Source organism: Podarcis filfolensis, assembly GCF_964270895.1.
Source record: "Podarcis filfolensis genome assembly, chromosome: 2".
NCBI lineage: Eukaryota > Metazoa > Chordata > Lepidosauria > Squamata > Lacertidae > Podarcis > Podarcis filfolensis.
Window position 1 is genome coordinate 118105121 of NC_139605.1, and position 25734 is coordinate 118130854.

The following is a 25734-nucleotide window of genomic DNA, read 5'->3' on the forward strand; positions in this document are numbered from 1 at the left end:
ATTGCAAATATCTTTGGGATGTCTTTGGATGCATGGAGTGATATATGCATACCTGATAAACTATCTAGCTGACTATGTGAAAGTCAGAGTGGAAGCAAGGGCGTCTTTCCCTTCTGATGTGCAACACTGTGGTTCCCCAAGCTGCTCTGCTGCTAATCGCTCCCTGGGCTGCTGTTACTAACGCAGCAAAGTGGTGCATTTAAGTCTTAGAAGAGCATCCTTCCCAGGTCTCCTCTGCATCACCTTTTCTCTTTCACCTTCCCTTTTGTTTGTTCACTCTGCGATTCTGGTCCTCCGCCGTTAAGCTGCATTCTGGCGTTTGCTGGGTTTTTCTCTCTGTGTGTGACACTGCATCACACTCTGGAAGAGGCTACGTCAAAAGCTTGCACTGTCCTTCCTCAGCACCCCCACCTTTCTTTCGTGCATCTGCTTTCCTCAGCATCCCCCCCTGTTCAGCAGCTCGGGAATGGTAGATTCCCACCTCCACCACCAGAAGGGAGATGAGATCTAGATGTTGCTGGAATGTAAGAGCATCACCAGACCAGGCTGCAGAGGTTGAAGCGACACACCAGGGAAAGAGCCAGCAAATAATACGTAGCTAGTCAGCTGCTGAGCAGAGGGGGGGGGGGGAAATAGCTTTCCTCGCTCTCGCTTCCTGCGAAGTGCCATTCTCTCAAGCAGAGGAGCATCAGTCCATAGGAAAACATGACGCAGGGAAAGGTAGGTGGGGATCAGGACCAAATAAACCTTGCTTAATTCTAATAATCAAGCTGGCTTGTAGATGCTTGGCATAATTAAGGACAAATGCAATTGTGGTGCTGAATTAATGCAACCTCACCATCTTTGTGTGTTTGTGTACGAGAGCAAATCATCCATCTGCTTGTTCTTTGCACCAAATCCCTGTTGCGAAAGAGAAAAAAGGGGGGGATGTGGGAAGAGGTTTATTGCATGTCACCGCAGGGCTAGTGACAGGATTGCTGTCAATCACCTCCACTTATCCCCTATCATCTCCCCTGGGATTTGTGTTCCTGCCAGCCCTTAAAAAGTGCTCTTGAACCCTTGCAAGAATAAAAAATCCTGTTCTTACCCATTGCAGGAGGTTGAACTGAAGGAGATTAAATTTCATCCATCACACCCCCCTGACCCTGGCCTCTCCAACCCCCCTGTAAGAAATCAGTTGCCATGTAAAAGCAGCATCAGAGGGGCATTAAATGCATGTTTTAGTTTTTAGCCTCCTGTAGGTGTTAGAACCCTGGACTGCTGGCTATGATGTAAGCAACAAATCTATGGCGGTTCAATTTTGGATGCTGCTGCAATCGCTTATGTTGTGTGTTCCATAATTATGGGTCTCACCTGTGCGCAAAGGAAGTTATGTAATAGGGATGAGTTATCCCAAATGCTCCCTTGCTTGTGGAACTGGAATGTGGCCAGCAGGGTGTTGATGTCATGCAATGAGAGTCTACTCCCATGCCTATACTAGTGGATACGTATGAAATGCTAAATTTCTTGCATGAAGCTGGACCTAAGAAATCTCCTTTGCAAAGGTCCCTCCCTTCTCTTCTGCCCCCCCTCACCTTCTAGGCACTTGCTCCCTTTGAATTAGGTCACCTCAATCCAGATGGCACCAGACTGACGCAACTCCTGGACAACTCCACACACCTCTGATTCATTTTGGCACTGCTGCTGATTGGCTCAGATTGTTCAGCTGCCATGTGTTGAGTTGTTATAATTATAGAAAGCTTTTGTGAGGTGGCTGCACTGCAAGGCAGCTCTTGCTGCTGTGAAACAACCGGGGGGGTTTCATTAGCATTGTTTTTATGGAGCTGTGCTGTTGATTGTACAGGGTTGGAGTTGGGGACACCAAATTGAGTGTCAGGCTGCACTAGGACCTAAATCCTTCTGAGGTCAATAGGGCTTATTTTGAATCTGTTATTCAAGATAGTGGTGTCAAGTGATGCTGGATCACAGAGTGTGTTGCTTCTGTTGTTTTAAGTATTTTTAACTGCTATGAGACATTAGGGAGGACATGTGTTTTTTGTTCAAGCCACAGAAGCAGAGGCATAATTTGAAATGCTATGGGAGCAGCAGGCTGGATTATCCTGCAGTCTACAGGAGGGGTGCGGAAGCTTAGGCCTACCAGATGCTGCTGAACTACAACTCCATCAGACCCAGCCAACGTGGCCAATGGAAAGGGATGATGGGAGCTGCAGTTTGGCAACATCTGGAGGGCCATAGGTTCCCCACCTCTGGTCTACAGATTGAACCTCCTAGATGGCAACACTGAGCTTACAGTCTCACAAAAAGCCAGTGGATCAGTCTAGGGGCAAGGGTAGGCAAACTAAGGCCCGGGGGCCGGATCCAGCCCAATAGTCTCTAAATCCGGCCCGTGCACCATCCAGGAATCAGCATGTTTTTACATGAGTAGAATGTGTCCTTTTATTTAAAATGCACCTCTGGGTTATTTGTGGGGCATGTTGTTGTTGTTGTTTAGTCGTTTAGTCGTGTCCGACTCTTCGTGACCCCATGGACCAGAGCACGCCAGGCACTCCTGTCTTCCACTGCCTCCCACAGTTTGGTCAAACTCATGCTGGTAGCTTCGAGATCACTATCCAACCATCTTGTCCTCTGTCGTCCCCTTCTCCTTGTGCCCTCCATCTTTCCCAACATCAGGGCCTTTTCCAGGGAGTCTTCTCTTCTCATGAGGGGGCCAAAGTATTGGAGCCTCAGCTTCACGATCTGTCCTTCCAGTGAGCACTCAGGGCTGATTTCCTTCAGAATGGATAGGTTTGATCTTCTTGCAGTCCATGGGACTCTCAAGAGTCTCCTCCAGCACCATAATTCAAAAGCATCAATTCTTCGGCGATCAGCCTTCTTTATGGTCCAGCTTTCACTTCCATACATCACTACTGGGAAAACCATAGCTTTAACTATATGGCCCTTTGTTGGCAAGGTGATGTCTCTACTTTTTAAGATGCTGTCTAGGTTTGTCATTGCTTTTCTCTCAAGAAGCAGGCGTCTTTTAATTTTGTGGCTGCTGTCACCATCTGCAGTGATCATGGAGCCCAAGAAAGTAAAATTTGTGGGGCATAGGAATTCATTAATCCCCCCCCAAAATATAGTCTGGGCCCCCACAGGGTCTGAGGGACAGGGGACCGGCCCCCTGCTGACCCCTGGTCTAGGGAAATGGACACATCTACAAAACAAAATGGAATACAACAACTGTGGGGAACCCACTGAGGCCTTCGAGATGTCATTGGACTACAACTTCCATCAGCCACAGCCAGGGATGGTGGGAGTTGTTGTCCACCAACATCTGGAGGATGTTGATATACTCACTTGATATACATGAGGAAACAATGGCTTTCATGGAAAACGTAATGAGGAGCCTCTTGCTATAACCCTACTAGTTCCTCTCTTGCTTCTTTAAAAGCACCACAAATTTGAGCTTCTGGGTCAGGGACTGGCTGGATGAAGAAGAGTGGTGGGAGGCTCTGGAAGAACCTCCACAGGAAACCTCAGAGGAGGAAGGCTGTGAACCAGGGAACTTGTGGTGGGACATGGAAGATGGGTCAGAGGAAGGAGGAGGGTGGGGTGATAAAGAAGCAACAGGCTTGAGGGAGAGAGAGGAGCCACAGGAAGAAAGCCATTCAAGGGCAGGGCAGGAAGCAGAGGGAAGAAATTCAGGTTCGGGTCCTGAAGCAGAGGAGGAAGGGGACAGGAGCTATGGCAGCTTCACAGGAACTGACAGGTCCCACTGTATTAATCTCCCCTCCCACCCTTGTCTCCAAGGACACACAGAGCTTTGCATGTAGCCAAACAAAGAGCACACAGAGAACAAGAGGTTAAGGTTGTTTGGAAGACATACAGCTAATGAAGAGATTTGGGCTTGCCAATCAGAAGGTTGGCGGTTCGAATCCCCGCGATGGAGTGAGCTTCCATTGCTTGGTCCCTGCTCCTGCCAACCTAGCAGTTCGTAAGCACAAAGTGCAAGTAGATAAATAGGTATCACTCTGACGGGAAGGTAAATGGCATTTCCGTGTGCTGCTCTGGTTCGCCCGAAGCGGCTTAGTCATGCTGGCCACATGACCCGGAAGCTGTCTGCGGACAAACGCTGGCTCCCTCAGCCTATAGAGCGAGAAGAGCGCACAACCCCAGAGTCGGTCACGACTGGACCTAATGGTCAGGGGTCCCTTTACCTTTACCTTAGGAGGTGCAGACAGGCAGTCTTGGCCACTGTGCTCCTGGAGGCAAGCCATGCCCTGTGGTGCTCTCTGGTTGTACTGTATGCTGTTTATCCTAGTAAAAAGCTAACTTTACTTCAGGTCTGTGAATCTCCGTGCTGACCTGCATATGAACCACCTCTGGCATTAAGGTTCCCTCTTACGACTGTTGGCTAACATGTCATCATTGACAAGAGGTCTTAGGAAAAAATCAGTTTCCAAGACCTTACTTGGTGTATATGAGAAATGAGCATGTCCTAAATCTGGGCGATAGTCAATTTAGTTTACTCAGGGTGGAAAGACTCAGCATTTAGTTCAACCAAGGTTCACCTCAGATCCATTGGTTAAACAGTATTGCCATTCTTATTGGGCATGGGAAAGCTGAGAAGGTCAGACCATTCTCTGTATATATGCCCCACATCTTCTAGGCTTAGAGGACTGGCCATGTGTCCCCTTAAAAAAATACTGGAACTGGAACTTGTTTTGGTTGCCTTCTCTTTGTCCCATATAAAACACATGAGGGTTATTTATTTATTTTTTAAAAAAACAAAAACAAAAAATGAATGTTCCATTTCCTATTTTGCTCTGCAGCTCTCCGTGAATAACAAGCCTGCAAACTCTGAAGGGCAGCAGGCAGATGCAGACAAAAAGGACAACACAAACGTCCCGTCAGCTCCTCCAACGTATGAAGAGGCGACCTCAGCAGAAGGATTGAAGTCAGGGGCATTCCCTCCGCCTCTGAACGTTCCTCTCCATCCAGCTTGGGCGTATGTGGATCCCAGTGAGTTTGTGTGCTCTCTTTCTCTCTCATATACATACATTAGAATACAACCCTATGAAACTTACTTTTGAGTAGATACACACAGTCTTGCACTGCTATTGACTTCTTACCCTGCATGAGTATTTGAGCATTTGTGGTGTCATTATGCAGTTATATGCAATTATTTATTTTTTAAAAATATCCATATCTATTTATATTTAATTAAAATGTCTGCATTAATTCATAGCTTTGTGGATAAGTTGGGAGCTCCTCCACTGCTACCTTTATGGAAACTCTATAAATTATATACTAGTTGTTAAGAGAACTGGGAGATTCGATTTCTCACAGGTCCGTATAAACTTGCCATTCTCTCTTGTTTCCCTGACTGAGGAGTCAAGAAGGGACAGTTTAATATCTTCTTGATATTTTGCTCTTTGTTAGCTGGATTTTCTAAATTCTACAGACACTCTTCTTTGCTCAGTTAACATATATGTTCTTTTTATTGCATCATTTATTTCATAAATGCGTATTTATATGGAAAATGGTTGTGGTCATGTGCTTGCTGAAACATTACACTCAAACCAATTTAGGTTTTAAATGTTTTAAATGTTTACAGTGAACATGACTTTGTGTTTGAAAGCTTGAAATCCTCATTGTGTGAATGTATTCCTGCAATGAAAATAAAAATAATGTCCAGTTTTAAAATTCCCTGCACAGTACAAAGGGAATTGAGTAGTATCTAGGAAAGTACAACAAGCTATAAATCAACAAAACTTGGTGGTGGTAGTGGGGGAGAAAAGTACATTTAAATTAAATTTTGGTTTGAAAATAAAGATTTAGGGGATAGATTATAAGTAAAAATGAGCAGTCAAATCCAGATGGTTTCCCCCAGTTTGACAAAGGGACACTGACTAACTGTAGAGCACAGATAAAATCCACAGGTAACAAGAGATCATTTCTTTCCATGTAAAAAAGCAAGAATGAGTGATTCATTCCACTGGTTTTTGAAATTCACAATAGGAAACAGATTAAGGTTGAAATCCTAACCCCCACTTACCTGGGAGTATGCCTCATTGAAGTGTTGGGATTTACTTCTGAGTAGAACATGGTTAGGATTGCAATCAATGCATATAGGCTCCGTCTAGCAACAAACACTTCAGAAATTTAAAAAGCAGAGAGGCATCTATTGGGACACTGGCGATTCTACATCAGTGATATGTAAATAATGTATATTGCAAAACAATTTATGCATCTATATATGTATCATGTGAGCATGTTTAAAAAATATTTTCAGTTTCATGAGCTAAGATGAAAAGCATTTATAGCAGCTTTCCTCAACCTCGGCCCTCCAGATGTTTTCCCTACAACTCCCATGATCCCTAGCTAGCAGGACCAGTGGTCAGGGATGATGGGAATTGTAGTCTCAAAACATTTGGAGGGCCGAGGTTGAGGAAGCCTGATTAATAGCAAGAGTCCATGCTGCAATAGGGCTTGAATGGGTGGACAGAAGAAAATCTGTTTGATAGTTCATTTTCAATGGATTCCTTGGACATCCCTAACCATGCCCCAGGAAATCCTCAGTGAGGAACCAAAGGCCCCAGAGGGATGGGTGAGTTCATCTGCCACCTGAAGGTTCCAGTCCTGTGCCATCACAATGATGTCACCAAGGAGGGGCATGCAGCCTTTCAGAATGGTTACTCTCTCACTGATCTTCACATCTGCTTCTGGGTGCTGGAGCCTTCAGAGGACAATGGACATGTTTTTGCTACGTAAAAGCAGCAATAAGAAGAATACGCTAGAGAAATACAGTAAATGCGAATTTTCAGCTACTTAATTTATAGCTTAGATCTTAATGTTCCAATGGGTTTTGGGAGTTTAATACAAGGTCCAACTGAGTGACTATGAAAAGGTCTCAGTGAACGTTGGCTTTGGTTCAGGCGCTTATTCATTCATTGATTCATTCCCCTCCCATCACCCTAAGGTCCCAGGCTGGGTTACGTAACATAACAGTAAAGCACAATATTAAAATCAGTTTTAAACAATTTACAGTCACATAAATAAGGTGGGTCCTAAAAATATACACCTTAAGTGTCCCCCGGGGGGCAGTGTCATTTGATTGTTCTTAATATGAATGCCCTGATTCCACAGGAGTTTGCTGCATAAAGCTTGCAACACAGTGGTGGAATCTAGTTACCAGCAAACCTGGGTTTAGGGTTGAATAGCGGGTGATAATTCAGAAAAGCAAAGGTATATTATTCACCTTTATCACATGTCTCACAATCCGGGCTCCCCCTCTCAAAGCACTCATTCTGGGTGACCAGCATTAAACCACTCCAACGATTCCAATATACACAGAGCTGGAACAAGGCATTTGGGTACTGGGGGCAAGCAACCAAACAGCAATCCCAATGGCTGTAAAATGATGTAGAACAATCATAATGTTAATAATCCGAATAATCCAAATGTTGCTGCTATTTTTGGTATCCCCAAATCAGGTGACTGAGATGGACTGCCTCACTCTGCCTAATGCTAGGGGTGGCTTTGAGTAGCATTGTGATTAATGAATATTTTGTTTTGCTGCGGTGGGTTAGAAATCTAATGGACATAATTCTTTTTCATTTGACATGTTCTAATCTTCTTCCTGAACTATTGCAAGAGGCCAAGAGGCCTAGTTTCAATATTCCCCCAAATTGATTCTGACCGAAATGAACCCTATTTTGTGGCTTGATTAACCGTAACCAAAGTATCCTATCGTTTTTTGAAGTCCCTTAGAATTAGGAATGTACGGCAAATCTAGGAAGGGGGTATTAATGGGAGGGAATTCTGTATGATACTTCCTCAAAAACTGCATCTCTTGAACCTCTGTGACGTTGGTGAAACATCCTTAGAGAGAGACTGCCCACAAGCTTGAAAGGGTGGTTTAGAATTAATAAGTCCCTAAGCTCCTTATCTGCAGCTCCCTTAAGACACTTAAACCTTGTTCATCTTTGCTTTCAGCCTGCTGCTTCACAACAGTTAAGTGCATCTGGAAATGAAGTTGGGCTTAGTAACAAAGAGCAGCAAGTTGCAATAGCCTATATAAATTCACAGAGGGATTGCATCATGGGTTGTTGACCACTGAAAGCCTGTGCAATTAAATTTTTACAATTTTACATGCTTGACAATCCAGGCTCCCTCTCTCAAAAATCTAGCATCTTTTATGGAAGAGAAGGGACCAAATGTCCAGTTACCTCCCTGCCAAAAGTAGGAGGCCCAGCCACACCCTCCCCTACCTACTTTTGCAAGTCAACTTATGCTGTGCAGAGCAGATCATAATGTACTACAAGCATAAAGGCAACCTACACATGAAATAAAACCATATGGCCAATAGTTTCTAGGTCACTACCACTTTAGACTGTAGGTGGTTGAGGACTGCATGTTTGAAGGTTCCTTGCAATTTAAGATTCCTGATAGAAATTCTGGACCAAATGATTCATATGGAAAGCTTGGTCCAGACAGCAAGTGAACCACAGAAAGATGTAGCTCCAGGTAACAGCATCATGCCGGCAAAACTACAAGGTAGCGTAGAGCAGGGCTGAGCAAAAAGTAGATTGCAAACTACTGGCATGGCTTATGGTATACAAGATGTATGGTATAATACTACTGCTGGTATTATTTCTGGATGGCTTGCAGTAGATGGGCAAGGGTTTCCTACTCCCATAGGGGGCTCAGAGGAAATGGTGTGGTGGTGGGGAACTACAGGGGCCTCACTCTGCCTAATATCATTTGCATTATCTGCTGATCCATTTCTAAGTCCAGTTCAAAGTCCTGTTGGTGATGGTGAATGCCTTAAGGGGGCTGGATATCGTAAGGGCTGCTGCTTCTGTTATGACTCCACCTGACTCCTAAGCTGTCCAGCACTTTATCTCGCACCTCTGGCTGAGAGGTGTTACCTTTGGATAATACCAACTTGTGGAAATCCATGGCTTAGGACTATCCATTTACCTTCCTCTCTATCTGCCGGTTACTATTACAGTACTTTATAAAAACCAGAGTCAAAACTAATTATTGATTTGGTTTTGCTGTTACTCTTGCTGACAAATATACCCATAACGTAACTGGCTGTGTTTAACTATATAAATTCTTTATACATCATATAAACATAACTCTTTTCACATTATCTAATTGAGTAGAAGCAATTAAGGACCGACATTTAGAACAGGAAATACAAATAGATCAGTTTTTATATAAGTAACATCCAAATAGAAGCTTTTGTGTACCACGTACAGTGGTACCTTGGGTTACATACGCTTCAGGTTACAGACGCTTCAGGTTACAGACTCCGCTAACCCAGAAATAGTACCTCGGGGTAAGAACTTTGCTTCAGGATGAGAACAGAAATTGTGCTTCGGCGGCGCGGCGGCAGCAGGAGGCCCCATTAGCTAAAGTGGTGCTTCAGGTTAAGAACAGTTTCAGGTTAAGAACGGACCTCCAGAACGAATTAAGTTCTTAACCCGAGGTACCACTGTATTTCTATGTAAAGCAAGACTCTATGCTTCAAATAGAAGCTTGGGCGATGCCTGGGAGATCTCATATGTTTGGGACAGGGAGTTCTTCCTCACCCCATCCCACTTCCTTTCCAGCAGGATAATAAATTACACAAATGGTGTAGTTTTAGAGTGACCTCAGTGTGGAATGCTAGCTTGCAGGAGTGCTCCTGTGAGCCACACCCAGAACAATCATGTGGAAAGAACTTGAACCACCCCTAGACACAATTTGCGATCTACCAAGATGAATGCAGTCAACCAGTATGGTGGTGCACCAGAGGCTCAATAAATCTCCTGTTTTTGCTCCTTGATTTGGGTTGCCCAAGAACAGAGAGAATGGGCCTCCGGAACAAATTAAGTTCTTAACCCGAGGTACCACTGTATGCACAAATACAGTTTTTTAAAAATGTAATGTCCAAACAAAAGCTTTTTGTGTTCCACGTATGTCTTAGCGAATACAAGTGTCAAACGTAACAACTTTAAGGAGCAGTACTTGCAAAAGATGAACTTTTCTTTGTAATGTTCCACATCTGCCTTTGCAAAGTAAGGTTGTTGTATGCACATTGTGGGTTGTATGCACATATTTGTTAGTTGAATTTACGTAACTATCGGTTTGATAGTGTTGTGTTACTCTTGCTGAATCACATTGGAGTTTGCTGGTGGCTGTTTTATTTGTAGTGCTTGAATCTGAATTGTTGTTGTTTTCAAATGATGGCTTGTTAGCCATCTTGGAGTCCTGTATGGATGAAAACATGGGGTAAAATAATTTGGCTAAGCTGCAGAGCAGGGAGGGCTAGTGTGGTGCCCTCCAAGTGTTTGAGGCCAGCATAGTCAATGGTCAGGAATGATGAGACCTATAGTCCAACAAAAACTGGAGAGCATCATACTGGCTGCTTCGGCTATAGTGTAGCTACCTGGTTCAAATACATAACTTCTGTGCAACACAGCACTAGAAAACACAGTGAGCCTTGCACCAAACAAGCAAATCTTTCACCATGTTAAACCGGGTAACATTTGAAGTTAGCCAATGCAGCATCTTGAATTCAATGTTTTCAATGTGTAGTGGTGCCTTGGGTAAAGTACGAACTCTGTAAATGAAGCAGGCTGTTGTATCTTGGCCAAATTTGTCCCTGGCGTGGATAGAGTTGTCATAATAGGTGATGTCAAGACGGTATAGTCTGAGACAATTAAACCAAGCGGAGGGATTTCTTCTGCATTAGGCGTAAAGGAGAAATATTCCCTGGGAGACCCACCTCATATGCTCACAAGAAGACTTGATGCTCGGTAATAGGAAAAGCCTCGGCCCCACAGCTGAAAGATAAAGGGCTAACCTGAGCCCTAATTGCAATATCTATATAGCCTATGAAATGTATAGACACATATCATTTTGTAGCAAAATGTCTGCCATGATTGGCTATGGTGGAGAAGAGGCAACTGTACTGCAGTATTTCCTGGAGGCAGTAAAATGTATCTCTGCATTTTCTGCACACATATATGTATTATTACCCGCTATCACTCAGTGACAGGAGAAGGGATTTCAAAGGTACAATCACTGGAATGCCTTTAATTTTATGAACCCGCCCATGTATTAAGATCTTTAAAGCAGGTTCTTCTCCAGTTATAGGCGGAATACAATATGTATACAGTGGTACCTCGGGTTAAGTAGTTAATTCATTCTGGGGGTCCGTTCTTAACCTGAAACTGTCCTTAACCTGAAGCACCACTTTAGCTAATGGAGCCTTCCGCTGCGCCGCTGCTGCACAATTTCTGTTCTCATCCTGTAGCAAAGTTCTTAACCCGAGGTACTATTTCTGGGTTAGTAGAGTCTGTAACCTGAAGCGTATATAACCCAAGGTAAGTAAAGGTAAAGGTACGCCTGTCCGTATGGGCCAGTCGTGTCCGACTCTAGGGTTGCGCGCTCATCTCGCTTAAGAGGCCGGGAGCCAGCGCCGTCCGAAGACACTTCCGGGTCACATGGCCAGCGTGACGAAGCTGCTCTGGCGAACCGGCACTAGCGCTGCACACGGAAACGCCGTTTACCTTCCCGCTAGAAAGCGGTACCTATTTATCTACTTGGACTTAAGGGTGCTTTCGAACTGCTAGGTGGGCAGGAGCTGGGACCGAACGACGGGAGCTCACCCCGCCGCGGGGATTCGAACTGCCGACCTTACAATCAGCAAGTCCTAGGCACTGAGGTTTAACGCACAGCGCCACCCGCGTCCCATGGTACCACTGTATTAAAAGATAGGCCCTTTGCTGTGCTGGCACTTCAGCTATGGAATGCTCTCCTGTGGGAGGTATGCCTAGCATCAGTTCTATATTCTGTTTGGCACCTTAAAAAAAAAAACCCTTAAATAAATAAATATCAAAGACATTTTTAAATATTGTTGAGTTTTTGGTCCTCTCAATTTTATTATAATTTTGTTGAATTTTTTTTGAGTTCATTTACACTATTTTAATACTGCACTGCATATTTCAAGTGTTTATCTATACTGCTCTGTAATCTACTTTTGGATGAAGGCATGGTTTATACATTCTTAAAATTAATAAGTATGTATTTTAATTTTTTTCTAATCACCATTATTTTCAAAAGAGATATTGGGGTCATGGTGAATGACAATGCTCAGTGAATCTATCAGCTCAGCTCAATATATGATGGCAATAAAAAAAGGCAACTTCCATGCTGGATGTTAGTAGGAAAGGGTTTGAAAATAAAACAAACCACTATCATAATGGCATCATATAAATCTTTGGTGCAGTCACTTTTGGAATACAGTGTACTGTGCTGGTCATTCCATCTCAGAAAGGATTATTGTAAAGTTGGAAAGGGGCAAAGGACCTTCCTTATGAAAAAAAAAAGACTAAAGTGTGTATTGTTTTTAGTTTAGAGGGGAAAAAATCACAAGGGGTACATGGTAGAGGTTTTTCACAGTGTAGCAACACTGAATAGGTGTTGGTATCTTGTAGTTACCAACTACCAACTCTTTAAATGTGGGTTTCATTAACAATTATCCAGGGATAACAGCAAATCAGAATGTTTATTCAAGGAACAATGGAAAATTCACATTAAATCAAAGTCTGCGACAAATGAGATTTGAGCTAATGATCTCCTGAGACCATTCCCACAAAGGATAGGGGGGAAATCTAATCCAGTTCACATTAAAAAGCACACTTAGCTAATTCACACTTTCTGAAAGCAACACACAAACTAAAGCAGAGCCTGCCTTCAAAATTTGCACTTCTCTGAATTTTGCAGTGCAGTTGTCCAGCTAAGTAATGTGTACAAAAAGGCATACACTAGTGTAAAGTTTACACACACACACACCAAGCACATTTTGTTCAGAACTGGAAAGTCCTGTGAAATGTCCTCTTTCTTGAGACATTCACATGATCCTGAGAGTATAAAGTCTACCTGGGCTCCCCAGGCCCTGTGGCCTTTTGATCCTATTTTTTGTTTCTTTGGTAAGAACTGGAACGTGCAATTTTCATTGTTTTGCTGGGTTTGCTACTCTCCCCTCCCCCTTATATCTTTGATCTATGATACTGTCACCTGTGACATCTTTTAAACTGTTCATCTTGAAGATGGTAACTTTCCATTCACTTCACCCTCAAAAGGGAATTAAATGTTGGCCTTTTCCCCCAGCCTGCAAAGAATTTGTTTTGTTCCCCATTAACCAAAGCCACAATCTAACCAAATACTCCAGTTTAATACACTGGCGCAGTTCACACATCATACATGTTTTCTATTAACATGCTCACCTAGGCCACTCTTATCCCTGCTAGCACATGGGAGAGACAAACCATGATCTCTAGCTTAGCATCACATCTAAAGCTAGAGATTTGACTTGTTTTGCTCAATGAAGAACAAAGTATTGTCTTCTCAGAGACAAATTTGGCAAAACGCGGGTGGATCTTTATCTGATCTACTGATACAGAATCAATGAAATATACAAGTCTCATTCAATGTTGCTGGCTAAATCCAGGGAGCATAAAAGTTAACCATTTTATAATGGTTAATATTAACTATTTTATAATGTCTTAAGAAAGCTTATGTATCAACAAGATGTAAGTAAGTTTGGGGGTTTTGTCTATTTTTGTTTTGTTTTGCAAAGGCCTTTGGTTTTATGCCATAAAGTTCATTCATACCTGATCCTTTTTGTGTGGTAGAACATTAAAAAAAGGTAAAGGACCCCTGACAGTTAAGTCCAGTCGTGAACGACTCTGGGGTTGTGGCGCTCATCTCGCTTTACTGGCCGAGGGAGCCGATGTTTGTCCGCATACAGTTTTTCCGGGTCATGTGGCCAGCATGACTAAGCCGCTTCTGGCGAAACCAGAGCAGCGCATGGAAACACTGTTTACCTTCCTGCCAGAGTGGTACCTATTTATCTACTTGCACTTTGACGTGCTTTTGAACTGCTAGGTTGGCAGGAGCTGGCATTGTGTTTTTGTTAATGGCAGTTGAATTTGCAGATACTGACATAGAAAACATCATCTGACATGCTGCAAACTTTAGGGAAACCAGTGACAGAGTGTCATAGTGGTGTTAAAATGCCTGGAAGAATTTGTGCTGGTTTGAAGAGTCATGGGCCCTACTTGCCCCCAGGAGAGCAGTGGGTCAAAACTTGACTTGTCTTACTTTCCATCCTTTTCAGGCTCCAGTCCCAACTATGGCAGTGGATTTTCGGGGGACACTGAGACACTCACAACTTTCAGCTGGGATGACCGCAGTGTACGCAGGGTGTTCATTAGGAAGGTAATGTCTGAAACAGTCAACCTTCCTCCATACTGTACGGAACAAGGGTGTCCAACATGCTTCTTGCTCTAGGCTCACTTATAAGAAGAAGAGGAGTTTGGACTTGATATCCCACCTTTCACTCCCCTTAAGGAGTCTCAAAGCGGCTAACAATCTCCTTTCCCTTCCTCCCCCACAACAAACACTCTGTGAGGTGAGTGGGGCTGAGAGACTTCAGAGAAGTGTGACTGGCCCAAGGTCACCCAGCAGCTGCATGTGGAGGAGTGGGGAAGCGAACCCGGTTCACCAGATTACGAGTCCACCGCTCTTAACCACTACACCATGCTGGCTCTTATCCAGTTTGCCTCCCTATCCAGTTACATGTGGGTGGGGGTGGAGACCTATGGGTATGATCCCATATAGGCCACAGGTGTGTGGTTTGTGCCACTGGTGTGTGTATGTGTGTCATGTGAACCCCCTTCAAGAAACATAGCTGATGGACAGGACTATGCAGATTGCTTTGATTCTCAATGGCTCACACCCCACAAGGAAGGACTGTGTCAAACTATGGGCTGAATTCAACTAAGTTGTTGCACTATTGGAAACCAGCACAATTAGGCCCACTGCTGCAGCAGGATTTGCCCCCTCCCTGTGCAGTTGCTCAGGAGGTTCGGGAGAACCTCCACAATGAGCGGGAGGAGGAAGAGGGAGAATAATTTTTGCACTGATGGAACAATTACCTTAGCACAGTGTTGAATTCTACCTTTTGTTTCTAAGCATCAACCATGCTGATTTGATCCTTTCCCCCCAATTTTAGGTTTACAGCATCCTTTTGCTTCAGCTTCTTGTTACAGTTGCCATTGTGGCCCTCTTCACCTTCTGGTAAGTCTCTGGCCCACCAAGAAGCCTTTTGCTTTAGGTGCCTTTTCTGCTTTGGCTAATGTCTCCTAATGGTAGTACTGCTCCCGTATTATTTCTTCCTGTGCATGGGGAATAAAAGGAGCAAACTATGCACGACTTTCTGACTTGTGGACTATCCTGCAAACGTCTAAGTCCGTGGACTTGCATTCAAGCTGACACACTTGATTGATGATATATTATTTGTTTGTTTGTTTTACTTTGTGTCTGGAGCCTGTGGCCCTGATCTGGTGGAACGCTCTGTCACAAGTGACTAGGGCCCTTGGGACTTGACATCTTTCCTCAGGGCCTGCAAGACAGAGCTGTTCCACCAGGCCTTTGGCCAGGGCACAGCCTGACTCCCTCCTTCGGCAATCTTCACAGAACTCTAGGCCAATGGTTGCCATTAATTTGATTTGAATTAATTTTATAATGAAATGATTTTAGAATGTTGTATTATTTTATTGTTGTTAGCTGCCCTGAGCCCAGCTTTGACTGGGGAGGGCGGGATATAAATAAATTATTATTGTTATTGTTATTATTATTATTATTGTTATTATTATTATTATTAAACAGAATGATAGCAGACTACAGGAAGATATTAATAGCTTCCCTCAAAATTTCTGGGATATGTTAACCAAAGAGGAGCATCCACAATGGCCTTGAACATTGCTTTCAGGAGCAGCTAGTGTGGTACCCACCAGATGCTGTCAGACTCCAACTCCCATTGGCCCCATACAGCATGACTAATTGCAAAGGATGATGGGAGTTGCAGTTCACATTTGGAGGGTACCATCTTGGCTACCCCTGCTCTAGGTGAGAATTGGTAGCACCTAGGGATGGATGGATCTGTCAGTTTCTGGTTCTCTCAGTTTCTCATTTCTCCAATCATAAATTCACATTATTCCTAACAAATATATTTTTGTATGCAGTTTTGACTAAGGTACATATTTTCTGCAGGCAATTTCTCCTAATATAATGCATTTTTGTATGTTACTTTTACGAACATATTCATTTTTTATGTACATTTCCCCATAATATATGCCTTCTTTTGTAAACATTGGGTGCTTGGAGACCTGCACTGCAAATTTTGCCTAAGTGCAAATTTCAAAGGGCGACTTGTGTTTCGCTTCTCGTATTGTTTCAGAAAGTGTGGATTTGATCAATTCAGCTTTATATGCAAACTGAATTGAATTGCTCCTCCATCCTTAGTGGCAGCTCTGTTCAACAGCTATATGTTCCACCAATATGTATCAAGAATGACGGGAATCTCATACATTAGAGTCTGTGGAATCAGTGAAATTTGTTGAAAACATTCATAGCCTGTCTTTCTGCATGCTCAAGCTGGCTCACAAAACTAAGATAAAATCAAAAAAGAAAGATGGGTGGATGTCCTTTGTGCTTTTGTGAAGGGAGCACCCCTGGCCTTCATACCACACTGTTCAGGGCCCATGAGGTGGGGTGAAGCAACTGCCTCAGGTGGCCAAAACCCAAGAGGTGGTGCCTCCATGAGTGCTTCCTTGCCTCTGCCACTGGCTTCCGGTGAGACCTTGCTGAAATCTCACGAGATCTCGTTGAGTGCATGAGATCCCCCTGGAAACTGCTGCCACTGCTTCACAGGCACTGCTATACCACCCTGGTAAGGGAGGCTTCAGTGGTGGGGCGGAGTGACAGCACAGTGGCACATTCCCGTTTCGTCTCAGGCAGCGAAACCCCCTCCCTGGGTGAGATACATTGGAGATTACCCTCTCTTTGTCCCTAGCAGCTGTATCTTGAAGAAGAAAGCATTAGGACTCTGCAACACCGTTTGGTGCACTTTTATTCATAGCCTCGGTTTTCAGCGGCCACCTGTCTGATGCTCAAATAGCAGAGGTGGTGGATGCAAAGGCTTACCTGCATCAAATTGCATGTCACATGAATAATACATTGGTATCGCTTGAGACTTTTCAAGCCACTTAATCACCTGGCTACAAAGCCAACAGACATTTCCCTGGAGTAGAATAAAGCAAATAAATTGATGGCATTATGCTGATTGTGATGCCCTCTTCAATTATTTTTGAGGCTGTGTGGAAACTGAGAGCATTGACACCACCCCACCCCTTTCCTAAAACACTGGGTGGTTTCAGCGGTGCTTGCTGTTTGCAGGGTCTTGCTCAGTAAGTACATGAAGCATTTATTTCCCACAAATCGGTGTATAGCTGCACAGAAAAAATGCCTCAGAACAAGCCCCTCCTAGCACTGTCGATAGACCATTCCTTTGCACTGATGCTGGGGTGAGTGACCCAGTTCTCCAGTGCTAACACAGCAGCAGCCTGTTACACAAGATACTAAGAACATTCTGACTAGACCCAGATCTGATACGGCCCTGTAACTAGACTCAACAACAGAGTGGCTTGCTTTTTTTGTTGTTTTGTTGGCCAACCTTCCTGAGGTCACATGGCAGCAGTGGGTGTGGCTAATCATATTCTCATGCAAACTGCTTAGATGCATGTACACACAGTCAGATGCACACCCAGGACCCCTTTTCGGGTAAACCATCCAGATCACCTGATACTGCAACCTCTCTGCTCATCAGATGATCGATCTGATGACTGGAAAGGGGATACTTTTCGTTCCCATCAGGGTGCTGGGCTCCACCCAGCCCAGCATTGTGTCTACTTTTCTTTTTGTTTCGTTTTAACTTTCTAATACTGAATTCTAAATTTTTGTAACCTGCCCTGAGATCTCCTGGTGAAGGATGGATAATACATCTAACAACAGCAACTTTAAAAATCTGATACTAAAATTGGTGGGGCCTTGGGAGAGCCAAAAAAATTGCTGGGAAGAGGGTGTGGATCAGGCTCCCTCTAGTTGTCCGTATTATACACCAGTGTCAAGATTTAGCAGCAGAGGACACAATGTTACAGCCACAGTGTGGATGGGGAGGAGAGGGAGGCAAGAGGCAATGGTTGGGTGGAGAGTGTTTGGCTTGGTGTGCCTCCTACAGGCCATCGACAAGCAGTTGAGATGCCAGGATCACAGATGCTCTGCTCTCTTTGAATTGCTCTCATGTGCCTTGACTTTCTCTTTCTTTACTGCAGTGAACCAGTCCAAACATATATCCAAGCAAATCCAGCCTGGTACTGGGCTTCCTAGTAAGTACTGGCTTATCTCAGAAATAAGCTTCATCTCTGATTACATTCTTATTTAATACATAAGGCAAGTTTAGTTATTTTGTAGGCCCAGTACAAGAGTTATTGATGGACAGGCTAACATAGGAAAACAAAAGCAACCTTAAGAACAAGCTAAAGGGTAGAGTCTGAGCTCCAACCCATAATAATCCTGCTCAAAATGACCCTATCATAGCTGTCAACCATCCCTTATTTGGTGGGAAAGTCCCTTATCCCAGCGCTGTGTCCCGCTGCTGTCCCTTATTGATGATGTCCCTTAAATTTCCAGGGTTTCAAAGGAAGCAGCTCCTCTCCCTCCCTCCCTCCCTGCCGGCCAGGGAGGAATGAGGCTCCAACTGTGTTGCTTGGCTGCGTTGCTCACCCAATATGGAGTCTAAGAACGACTGGGGGGTGGAGCTTGCATGCCTTGTGCTGATCAAATCGGCCGTGTTGCCTGGGGACTCGCCTTTGCTCAGCGCTTCCCGGCGGAGAGGTGACAGTGGTTTTCCTTGCTGCATCCCCTTTGCCGGGTTGCTGCGCTGTGGGAACCACCACTTGAGGCTTCGTTTGGCTGCTGGCTGGGCTTTCTGCCTTTGGCTCGGAGGGGCTCAGAAGTTGAACATACCTGTGCTCTGAAAATCCCTTATTTTGGCTGCTGATCCCTTATTTTCGATGCTGCGGGTCCCTTATTTTCAAATCTGTAAGTTGACAGCTATGGACCCTATGGCTTCAGTGGCACTGTGAATAGTCACACAGCTGGGGCTCACCCAGTGAATGTAATGCTAGGCAGGAGAAAATGGAGGTTCATTTCATTTACAAATACTCTAGAAAACCAAAGACCCATTCCAAAGGTTTATACTAACTTGTGGATCATTTAATTGGGAACATATGTTACAGATGTATACTCTTATTAGTTGTGGTGTATGTATGGGACTGTTTTAGGAGGTCTTTGGAGAAATAAAATAAAGAGGAAAAAGAAAGAGGCAAACACTTTCAGCACTTTTTGGCCAAAAGTGGGCAGAGTCAGGGGTGGAGCTTTCATTAAGCCCCATCCCATTTTAGTTGAGCACTGGAGATGAGGAGGAAGGAACCCCCTTAGTGTGCAGTGGGAAAGAGTACAGGGAGAGGAGGACCCTAGACATCTTTCCCTCTATGACTGAGTCCCTGGGGGGAAAGAGTTGGGAGACAGCGGACCTAGAAGCAGACCCCTGACCGGCTGGTTTGGACCTACAATAAACAATGGTTTATTGACACCTCAGAAGGCAGAGGGGTTCATCATTCCCTTCTCCCTCTCCACGATCAGCAAACAATGCAAAATAGCAGAGAAATGCAGAATCAGTGAGACAAAGTAAAGGAGATGGCGCAGGTGCATTGGCGGACTAAGGTGTGGGCGGGGTGGTGGTCTGCCCCGGGTGCCTTCTGGGGGGTGACATCATGGCCATGGCCACCCCTGCCCCTGGGACGCTCAGTGCTTGCCAAGCACCCTGGGATGCTCGGCGCTTGCCGCTCACACCCCCAACATGTGCCATGCCCCCTGGGATGCACGCCACGCCCTCTGGGATGCACGCCAGCCATGCCCCTGGATGTATGCCCCTCCCAGTGCCGAAGCAGGTAGCTTCGCCACTATGCCAGTGTGTGCAGTTAATGCCAGCCTGGCTTTTCTTGGCACAGCACTAGAGAAGCAACAGGCAAGGTGTAACCAAGGATGGGTAGTTGGAAAGCACTGAAGAAAAAATCTGGGGGGAGGGCCATGTAGCTCAGAGGTAAAGTTTAGGGTTAACCACCTTAGAACATGAGCATCATACAGGAAAGAGGAGTACCCCGCTTCTATGCAACATGGTTTGGTTTTATTCAATACGCACAATCCATTGAACATGGCTTTCGCCCACCAAGAACACACGGAACACTGGGGAGCGACACTTTCAATCCATTACTTTATTGATGCTTGTGAAAATCTAGAGCTGGACCGAAGCCATATCTTACCTAGGTGCAAATCTGCCCTCTGGGAGTGGAGGGTTGGAGGGAGTCTTATTTGTTCTTGTTGCTGCTATGCAAATCTGCTTAGGTTTGCAAAATAAATAAAATACACTTTCATTTAAAAAGAACCAGTTTTAAGGGGTGGGACATGGCAACTCAAGTACTTCCACCCCCCCACCCCCCATGGCTGTTTTTATTTCCCAGCCTGACCACATGCCTCAGCCTCACTGTTGCAAATGTAAGTGGAACCTGTCTTCTCAGTCACAAGCCTTCTCTCCACCAGGGAGAAGGTGACAGTACGGCAAACAGTTTAGGGTTACACTCCACAGCCCTTCACATAGTGGAAAAATACCTGGAGAAGTTTTCCTCTCGCACAGACTCTCTGAAGGTTGACCTCCTGTTCCCTATTCAATCAGTTGTCTGGAGTCACTAATAATTCTCCACCAGGTTGAACTGGTTGATTGTGTAGACCATTCACCCCCCAGCCCATTAAGAAGGGTGTTTTCTGTTTCTGTTGTAGCCTTTAGCCCTCTGGGATGTAGGCTGGGGTTCAAGGTGGAACTTGAGAGGCTTGAGCTAAAGTGCCAAGTAAGTCATAGATCCTCTTCTTTCTCCCTATTAGACCACAGATGGGGAGCCTGTGGCTCTCCAGATGTTGTTGGACTGCAACTCCCATCAACCCCAGGCAGCATGGCCCAATGGTCGGGGGTGGGAGGCAGTTGTAGTCCAACATCTACAAGGGTTTCCCATCCCTGCATTGACCAAACATCAAGAAGGGCTATAGCTCAGTGGTAGAACAAATGGTCCCAAGTTCAATACCCTGGTATCTCCAGGTAAGACCAGGAAAGCTAACATAAGAAGAGCCTGCTGGATCAGGCCACTGGCCCATCTTGTCCAGCATCCTGTTCTCACAGTGGCCAACCAGATGCCCTGAATGGGGAATCTGCAATCCCACCCCACTTGGTTCACCTCTCTCTCTCTCTCTCTCTCTCTCTCTCTCTCTCTTCCTCCCCACCCCTCTCATTACAGTGCCGTCTTCTTTATTACCTACTTGATCCTGGCTTGCTGCTCTGGACCCAGGTAAAACCCTACTTTTAGTGCATTTGCTAGAGAAAGGGGATTTGGGTTCTCTGTGCCTCTCCTTTTCTGTCTTGTTTGTGGGAGAGATCTGTGTCACCTTGGACATTTGGGTATTCTCATATCAGTACAAACTTTTAGAAGACATCTGAAGGCAGCCCTGTTTAGGGAAGCTTTTAATGTTTGACGGACTACTGTATTTTAATACTTCATTGGAAGCCGCCCAGAGTGGCTGGGGAAACCCAGACAGATGGGTGGGGTATAAATAAATAAATAATAATTATTATTGTTGTTATTGTTATTATTATTATTATTATTATTAGCTGGTCTTCTAGCTGTCACTTTGATGTAGATCTTCACTCACCCCTTCTTCCCTGGCAGGGGTGGTTGGTGCTGATGCAAGTCGGAGATAATGGCTCATCAGTTTGGCTTGTGGTGCATGTAGTGAACTAGGCATCACTGGCCTGGATTCTGGTTTTGCATTGCACAGGGAGAATAGACCTTCTTTTCTGAATGATGCCACAATGAGGAAAATGCTCTGTTATAGTTATGCATTGGAAAGAAGAGGAAGGGAGGAAGATCTCATTTTCCCCACTGAACATGCCAATGCTTTTCAGTATACTGATGTCCTTGGGTATTATGCCCTCCAAATCCCTCTTTCCATCCAGATCCTAGCTGCTTTGCCCTTTTAGCAGATACTATACTCACAAGGGACACGGGTGGCATTGTGGTCTAAACCACAGAGCCTAGGGCTTGCCAATCAGAAGGTCGGCGGTTCAAATCCCCACGATGGGGTGAGCCTCCGTTGTTCGGTCCCTGCTTCTGCCTACCTAGCAGTTCGAAAGCACATCAAAGTGCAAGTAGATAAATAGGTACCACTCCGGCGGGAAGGTAAATGGCGTTTCCGTGCGCTGCTCTGGTTCGCCAGAAGCAGCTTAGTCATGCTGTCCACATGATCAGGAAGCTGTACGCCAGCTCCCTCAGCCAGTAAAGCAAGATGAGTGGCACAACCCCAGAGTCGTCTGCGACTGGACTTAACTGTCAGGGGTCCTTTACCTTTTTATACTCGCAGCAGCAAAGGAGTGACATTGTTCATTTCCATGCCAAGAAATGCTTGCTTGATATAGACCACACCTTGCAAGCCACTGCTGCTTGCAAGCCACTGTTGAAAAGGCACATCTGAATAGGTGGCATAACCCTTAGTTAAGTTGAATCAGCAAGAGAAGCATTAGTGCTCCAGAGCATCTCTTGAGCGATAGTTACCCAGCAGAATTGTACGCATGTTATTGCCCTGCTGCTCTATCCGCCCTGCTTTAATTATCTGATTATGCAAGATGCTGTTGTGCAATTTTCCTTCTAGTGGTTATGCTCTTTGAGTAACGACAGTGTTTTCTTGGCTCCCTTTCACTTAACTCATAGGAGGTACTTCCCATGGAACCTGATCCTCCTGAGCATCTTTGTAAGTAGTCTACCTGGTGCTGTGATTTGTGCTAAGCTAAGGGGGAATTTTAGGGATGCAGGTGGCGCTGTGGGTTAAATAACCACAGAGCCTAGAACTTGCCGATCAGAAGGTCAGTGATTCGAATCCCCATGATGGGGTGAGCTCCTGTTGCTCGGTCCCTGCTCCTGCCAACCTAGCAGTTCGAAAGCATGTCAAAGTGCAAGTAGATAAATAGGTACCACTCCGGCGGGAAGGTAAACGGCGTTTCTGTGTGCTGCTCTGGTTTGCCAGAAGCGGCTTAGTCATGCTGGCCACATGACCCAGAATCTGTACGCTGGCTCCCTCGGCCACAACCCCAGAGTCGTCCACGACTGGACCTAATGGTCAGGGGTCCCTTTACCTTTACCTTTAAGGGGGATTTTACAGGAGCATCGGACCGCATGTTCAACAGGAAGCCAAAGGAAGAATAAGGGCAGAAAAGGAAAGTGTTTACTGATGCAGCACATAGTTAAACTATGGAACACAATCCCACAGGAGGCAATGATAGACACCAACACAAATGGCTTTAAAAGAGGATTGGACAAATTCATGGAGCTATTAGCCATGATGGCTGTGATCTGCCTCCATATTATGCCTCTGATTGCCAGTTGCTGGAAACCCAATGGAGGGGAAATGTTCTTGTGCTATATTCCTGCTTGAAGGTTTTCCACAGGCATCTGGCTGGCCACTGTGAGAACACGATGATGATACACCATTGGCCTGATCCTGCAAGACTCTTCCTATGTTCTCACGTCATGTTCTTAAAGTTGTCTGTCCATTTCCAGTGGCTGAAAGCCAAAGTCTGAAACCATTGACTCTGTGAAGCAGCCTTGGCCAACCTGGAACCCTCCAAATGTTTTGGACTCCCAACTCCCATCGGCCCCCACCAATGGTCAGGAATGATGGGAGCTGTAGTCCAGCAATATCTTTGGTTGATTAAGCACAAATCCCATCATCCCTGACCATTGACCGTGCTTTCTGGGCTGCTGGGAGTTGGAGTCCAACAACACCAGGAAGCCCCCAAATCAGAAAGGTGTAGACCAGGGGTAGTCAACCTTTTTATACCTACCACCCACTAATGCATCTTTCTTGATGGTGAAATTTCCTTACTGCCCACCAGTGCTCGATGGAAGGAGGATTCAGCTTGTGCCATAGAACCCCCCACCGCCCACCTAGAATCCTGAAACACCCACTAGTGGGCAGTAGGGACCAGGATGACAACCCCTGGTGTAGACAAAGGGTACTGTAATTTTTTGGGGTAAAACAGTGCCTTAGTTAGAGTGCCCAGCAGCAAAGAAGGCTGGGGGTCGTGCACCTTCAAGAGTTGAATAGATTGAAGGATTTTGGCAGCACAGCTTGCCATGCAGGGGTGAGGAAAAAATTGCACCATCTGAAATTCCCCCTGCAGTGCAACTATTAAATGAATAGTTCTCTTTGGCTTTTGGCCTGTTTATGACACCACAGAGGAAGAAACTACCCAATGTAAATCCATCCTTTATGTACTATTATTGCTTGGTGGGTCACAGGTTCTTTGAGTTTGTCCTCAGAAAGGACAAAGAGCATGCGCTTCTGGTGACATCTGGTTGAGCCTCTTTCCCTAACACTCAGCTCCAGCTTCTGAAGTTAACTAAGTGTCTTTCCTTCCACAGACTCTTTCCATGGCCTATCTGACTGGGATGCTCTCCAGGTAGGTTGGTCACAAGAAGAGACTGCATACTTGCCATATTTCTTCTATGCGGGAGATTTCATTCTTTGGCCTCACCCTCTGATGTTTCATTAGAAAGTCAGAGCATGCTTATTTACACACACCACTCTCTATCCCAAAGTTGGCACGTTCCATTTTGCTGCTTGAGGTTCTCATATTGTTTTGGATAGTGCAGATTTGATAGATTCAGCTTCAAGCATGAACTGAATCATTTTCCCCCTCCATCCCTACTTGTGGCCCAAGTCATGTACATTTGTCATTCTCTGCCACCATGCTGTAACAATCTCATGCAGAGGTGCATCATGAATTTTCATTGTTTTATTTTTGTCTGATGGCCTGTCAGTGGTACTGGAAGGACAAAACAAAGGCATTAGCTGGTCACAGTATCAAGTAGAGCAATCAACATATTGCAGCAAGATATTCTGCTGTTGTAAATACAAAAGAAAAGCATAGTATGCCAATTTGGGCTGTTCTTGATTAAGGCTGCAGTCCTAACCCCAATTACCTGGGAGTAAGCACTGAATTAAATAGGACTTTCTTCTTCTGAGTAGTCATGTTTAGGATTAGATTTCAATGGGTGCATTCTTCTATTCTTCTTAGTTTTTATCACCACACTTGAAGATGGGGAAATACTTTTGCTTTGCTGGGTGCAGGCTAAAGATTCACTTAGCTCAGCTCCATTTGTCCAGCCATGACCAACTTTATTATCAATAGTTATATCTGTGTCTTTGGAAAGTTCACAAGGCAGGTGGGAAGGTGATGTTGGGCATCCCTGTTATGTTATTTCCAGCATGTGGTTCTCAGAGTCCCTGTCCAATGAGATTCCTCTGAGGTCAGCAACTGTGGCTCAGTGACATAGCACCTGCCTTTGCATGCAGAGGGATGCTAGGATCCCTTCTTGACCTCTCCAGTTAGAAAAGCATGGGTGCCAGATCTGGGGAAGACCCAAGTCCTTGAATAAGCACCACTGGCTGCCATGTACAAGGCAGGTTTAGATGGACCAATTGTCTGACTTGGTATAAGGTAGCCTCATAATTGCATATATGGAGGTTGTCAGGAGCTCTTCCTACACTCGAGTAGGACCCTGGTAGCAACACATGCCTGACTGGCATGTTTTCTCTCTCCTGGTCGATCGTTCGGGAGCTTCAAAAGCTTTCTTCAGCCCGAACATCACAGCGACCGATGCCAACAGACATCGGCACACTTAGGGA

General features: G+C 45.0%; 1 protein-coding gene across 2 annotated transcripts in view; it reads left to right on the forward strand.

Annotated features, from left to right (window-relative positions):
- The first annotated feature begins 313 nt into the window (after nucleotides 1-313).
- The window catches only part of FAIM2 (Fas apoptotic inhibitory molecule 2), a 39898-nt gene continuing 14477 nt past the window's right edge, over nucleotides 314-25734 (forward strand). The window contains exons 1-8 of one of the 2 annotated variants that reach the window (XM_083599471.1): nucleotides 314-720; nucleotides 4812-5001; nucleotides 14159-14259; nucleotides 15056-15120; nucleotides 18216-18269; nucleotides 21291-21341; nucleotides 22758-22797; nucleotides 24468-24505. In XM_083599471.1, coding sequence (XP_083455597.1) covers nucleotides 706-720; nucleotides 4812-5001; nucleotides 14159-14259; nucleotides 15056-15120; nucleotides 18216-18269; nucleotides 21291-21341; nucleotides 22758-22797; nucleotides 24468-24505 — 554 coding nt within the window. In that variant the 5' untranslated portion in view covers nucleotides 314-705. Of the gene's footprint in view, nucleotides 721-4811; nucleotides 5002-6652; nucleotides 6789-14158; nucleotides 14260-15055; nucleotides 15121-18215; nucleotides 18270-21290; nucleotides 21342-22757; nucleotides 22798-24467; nucleotides 24506-25734 lie in introns of those variants that run through there. The other variant, XM_083599472.1, reaches the window with a different exon arrangement.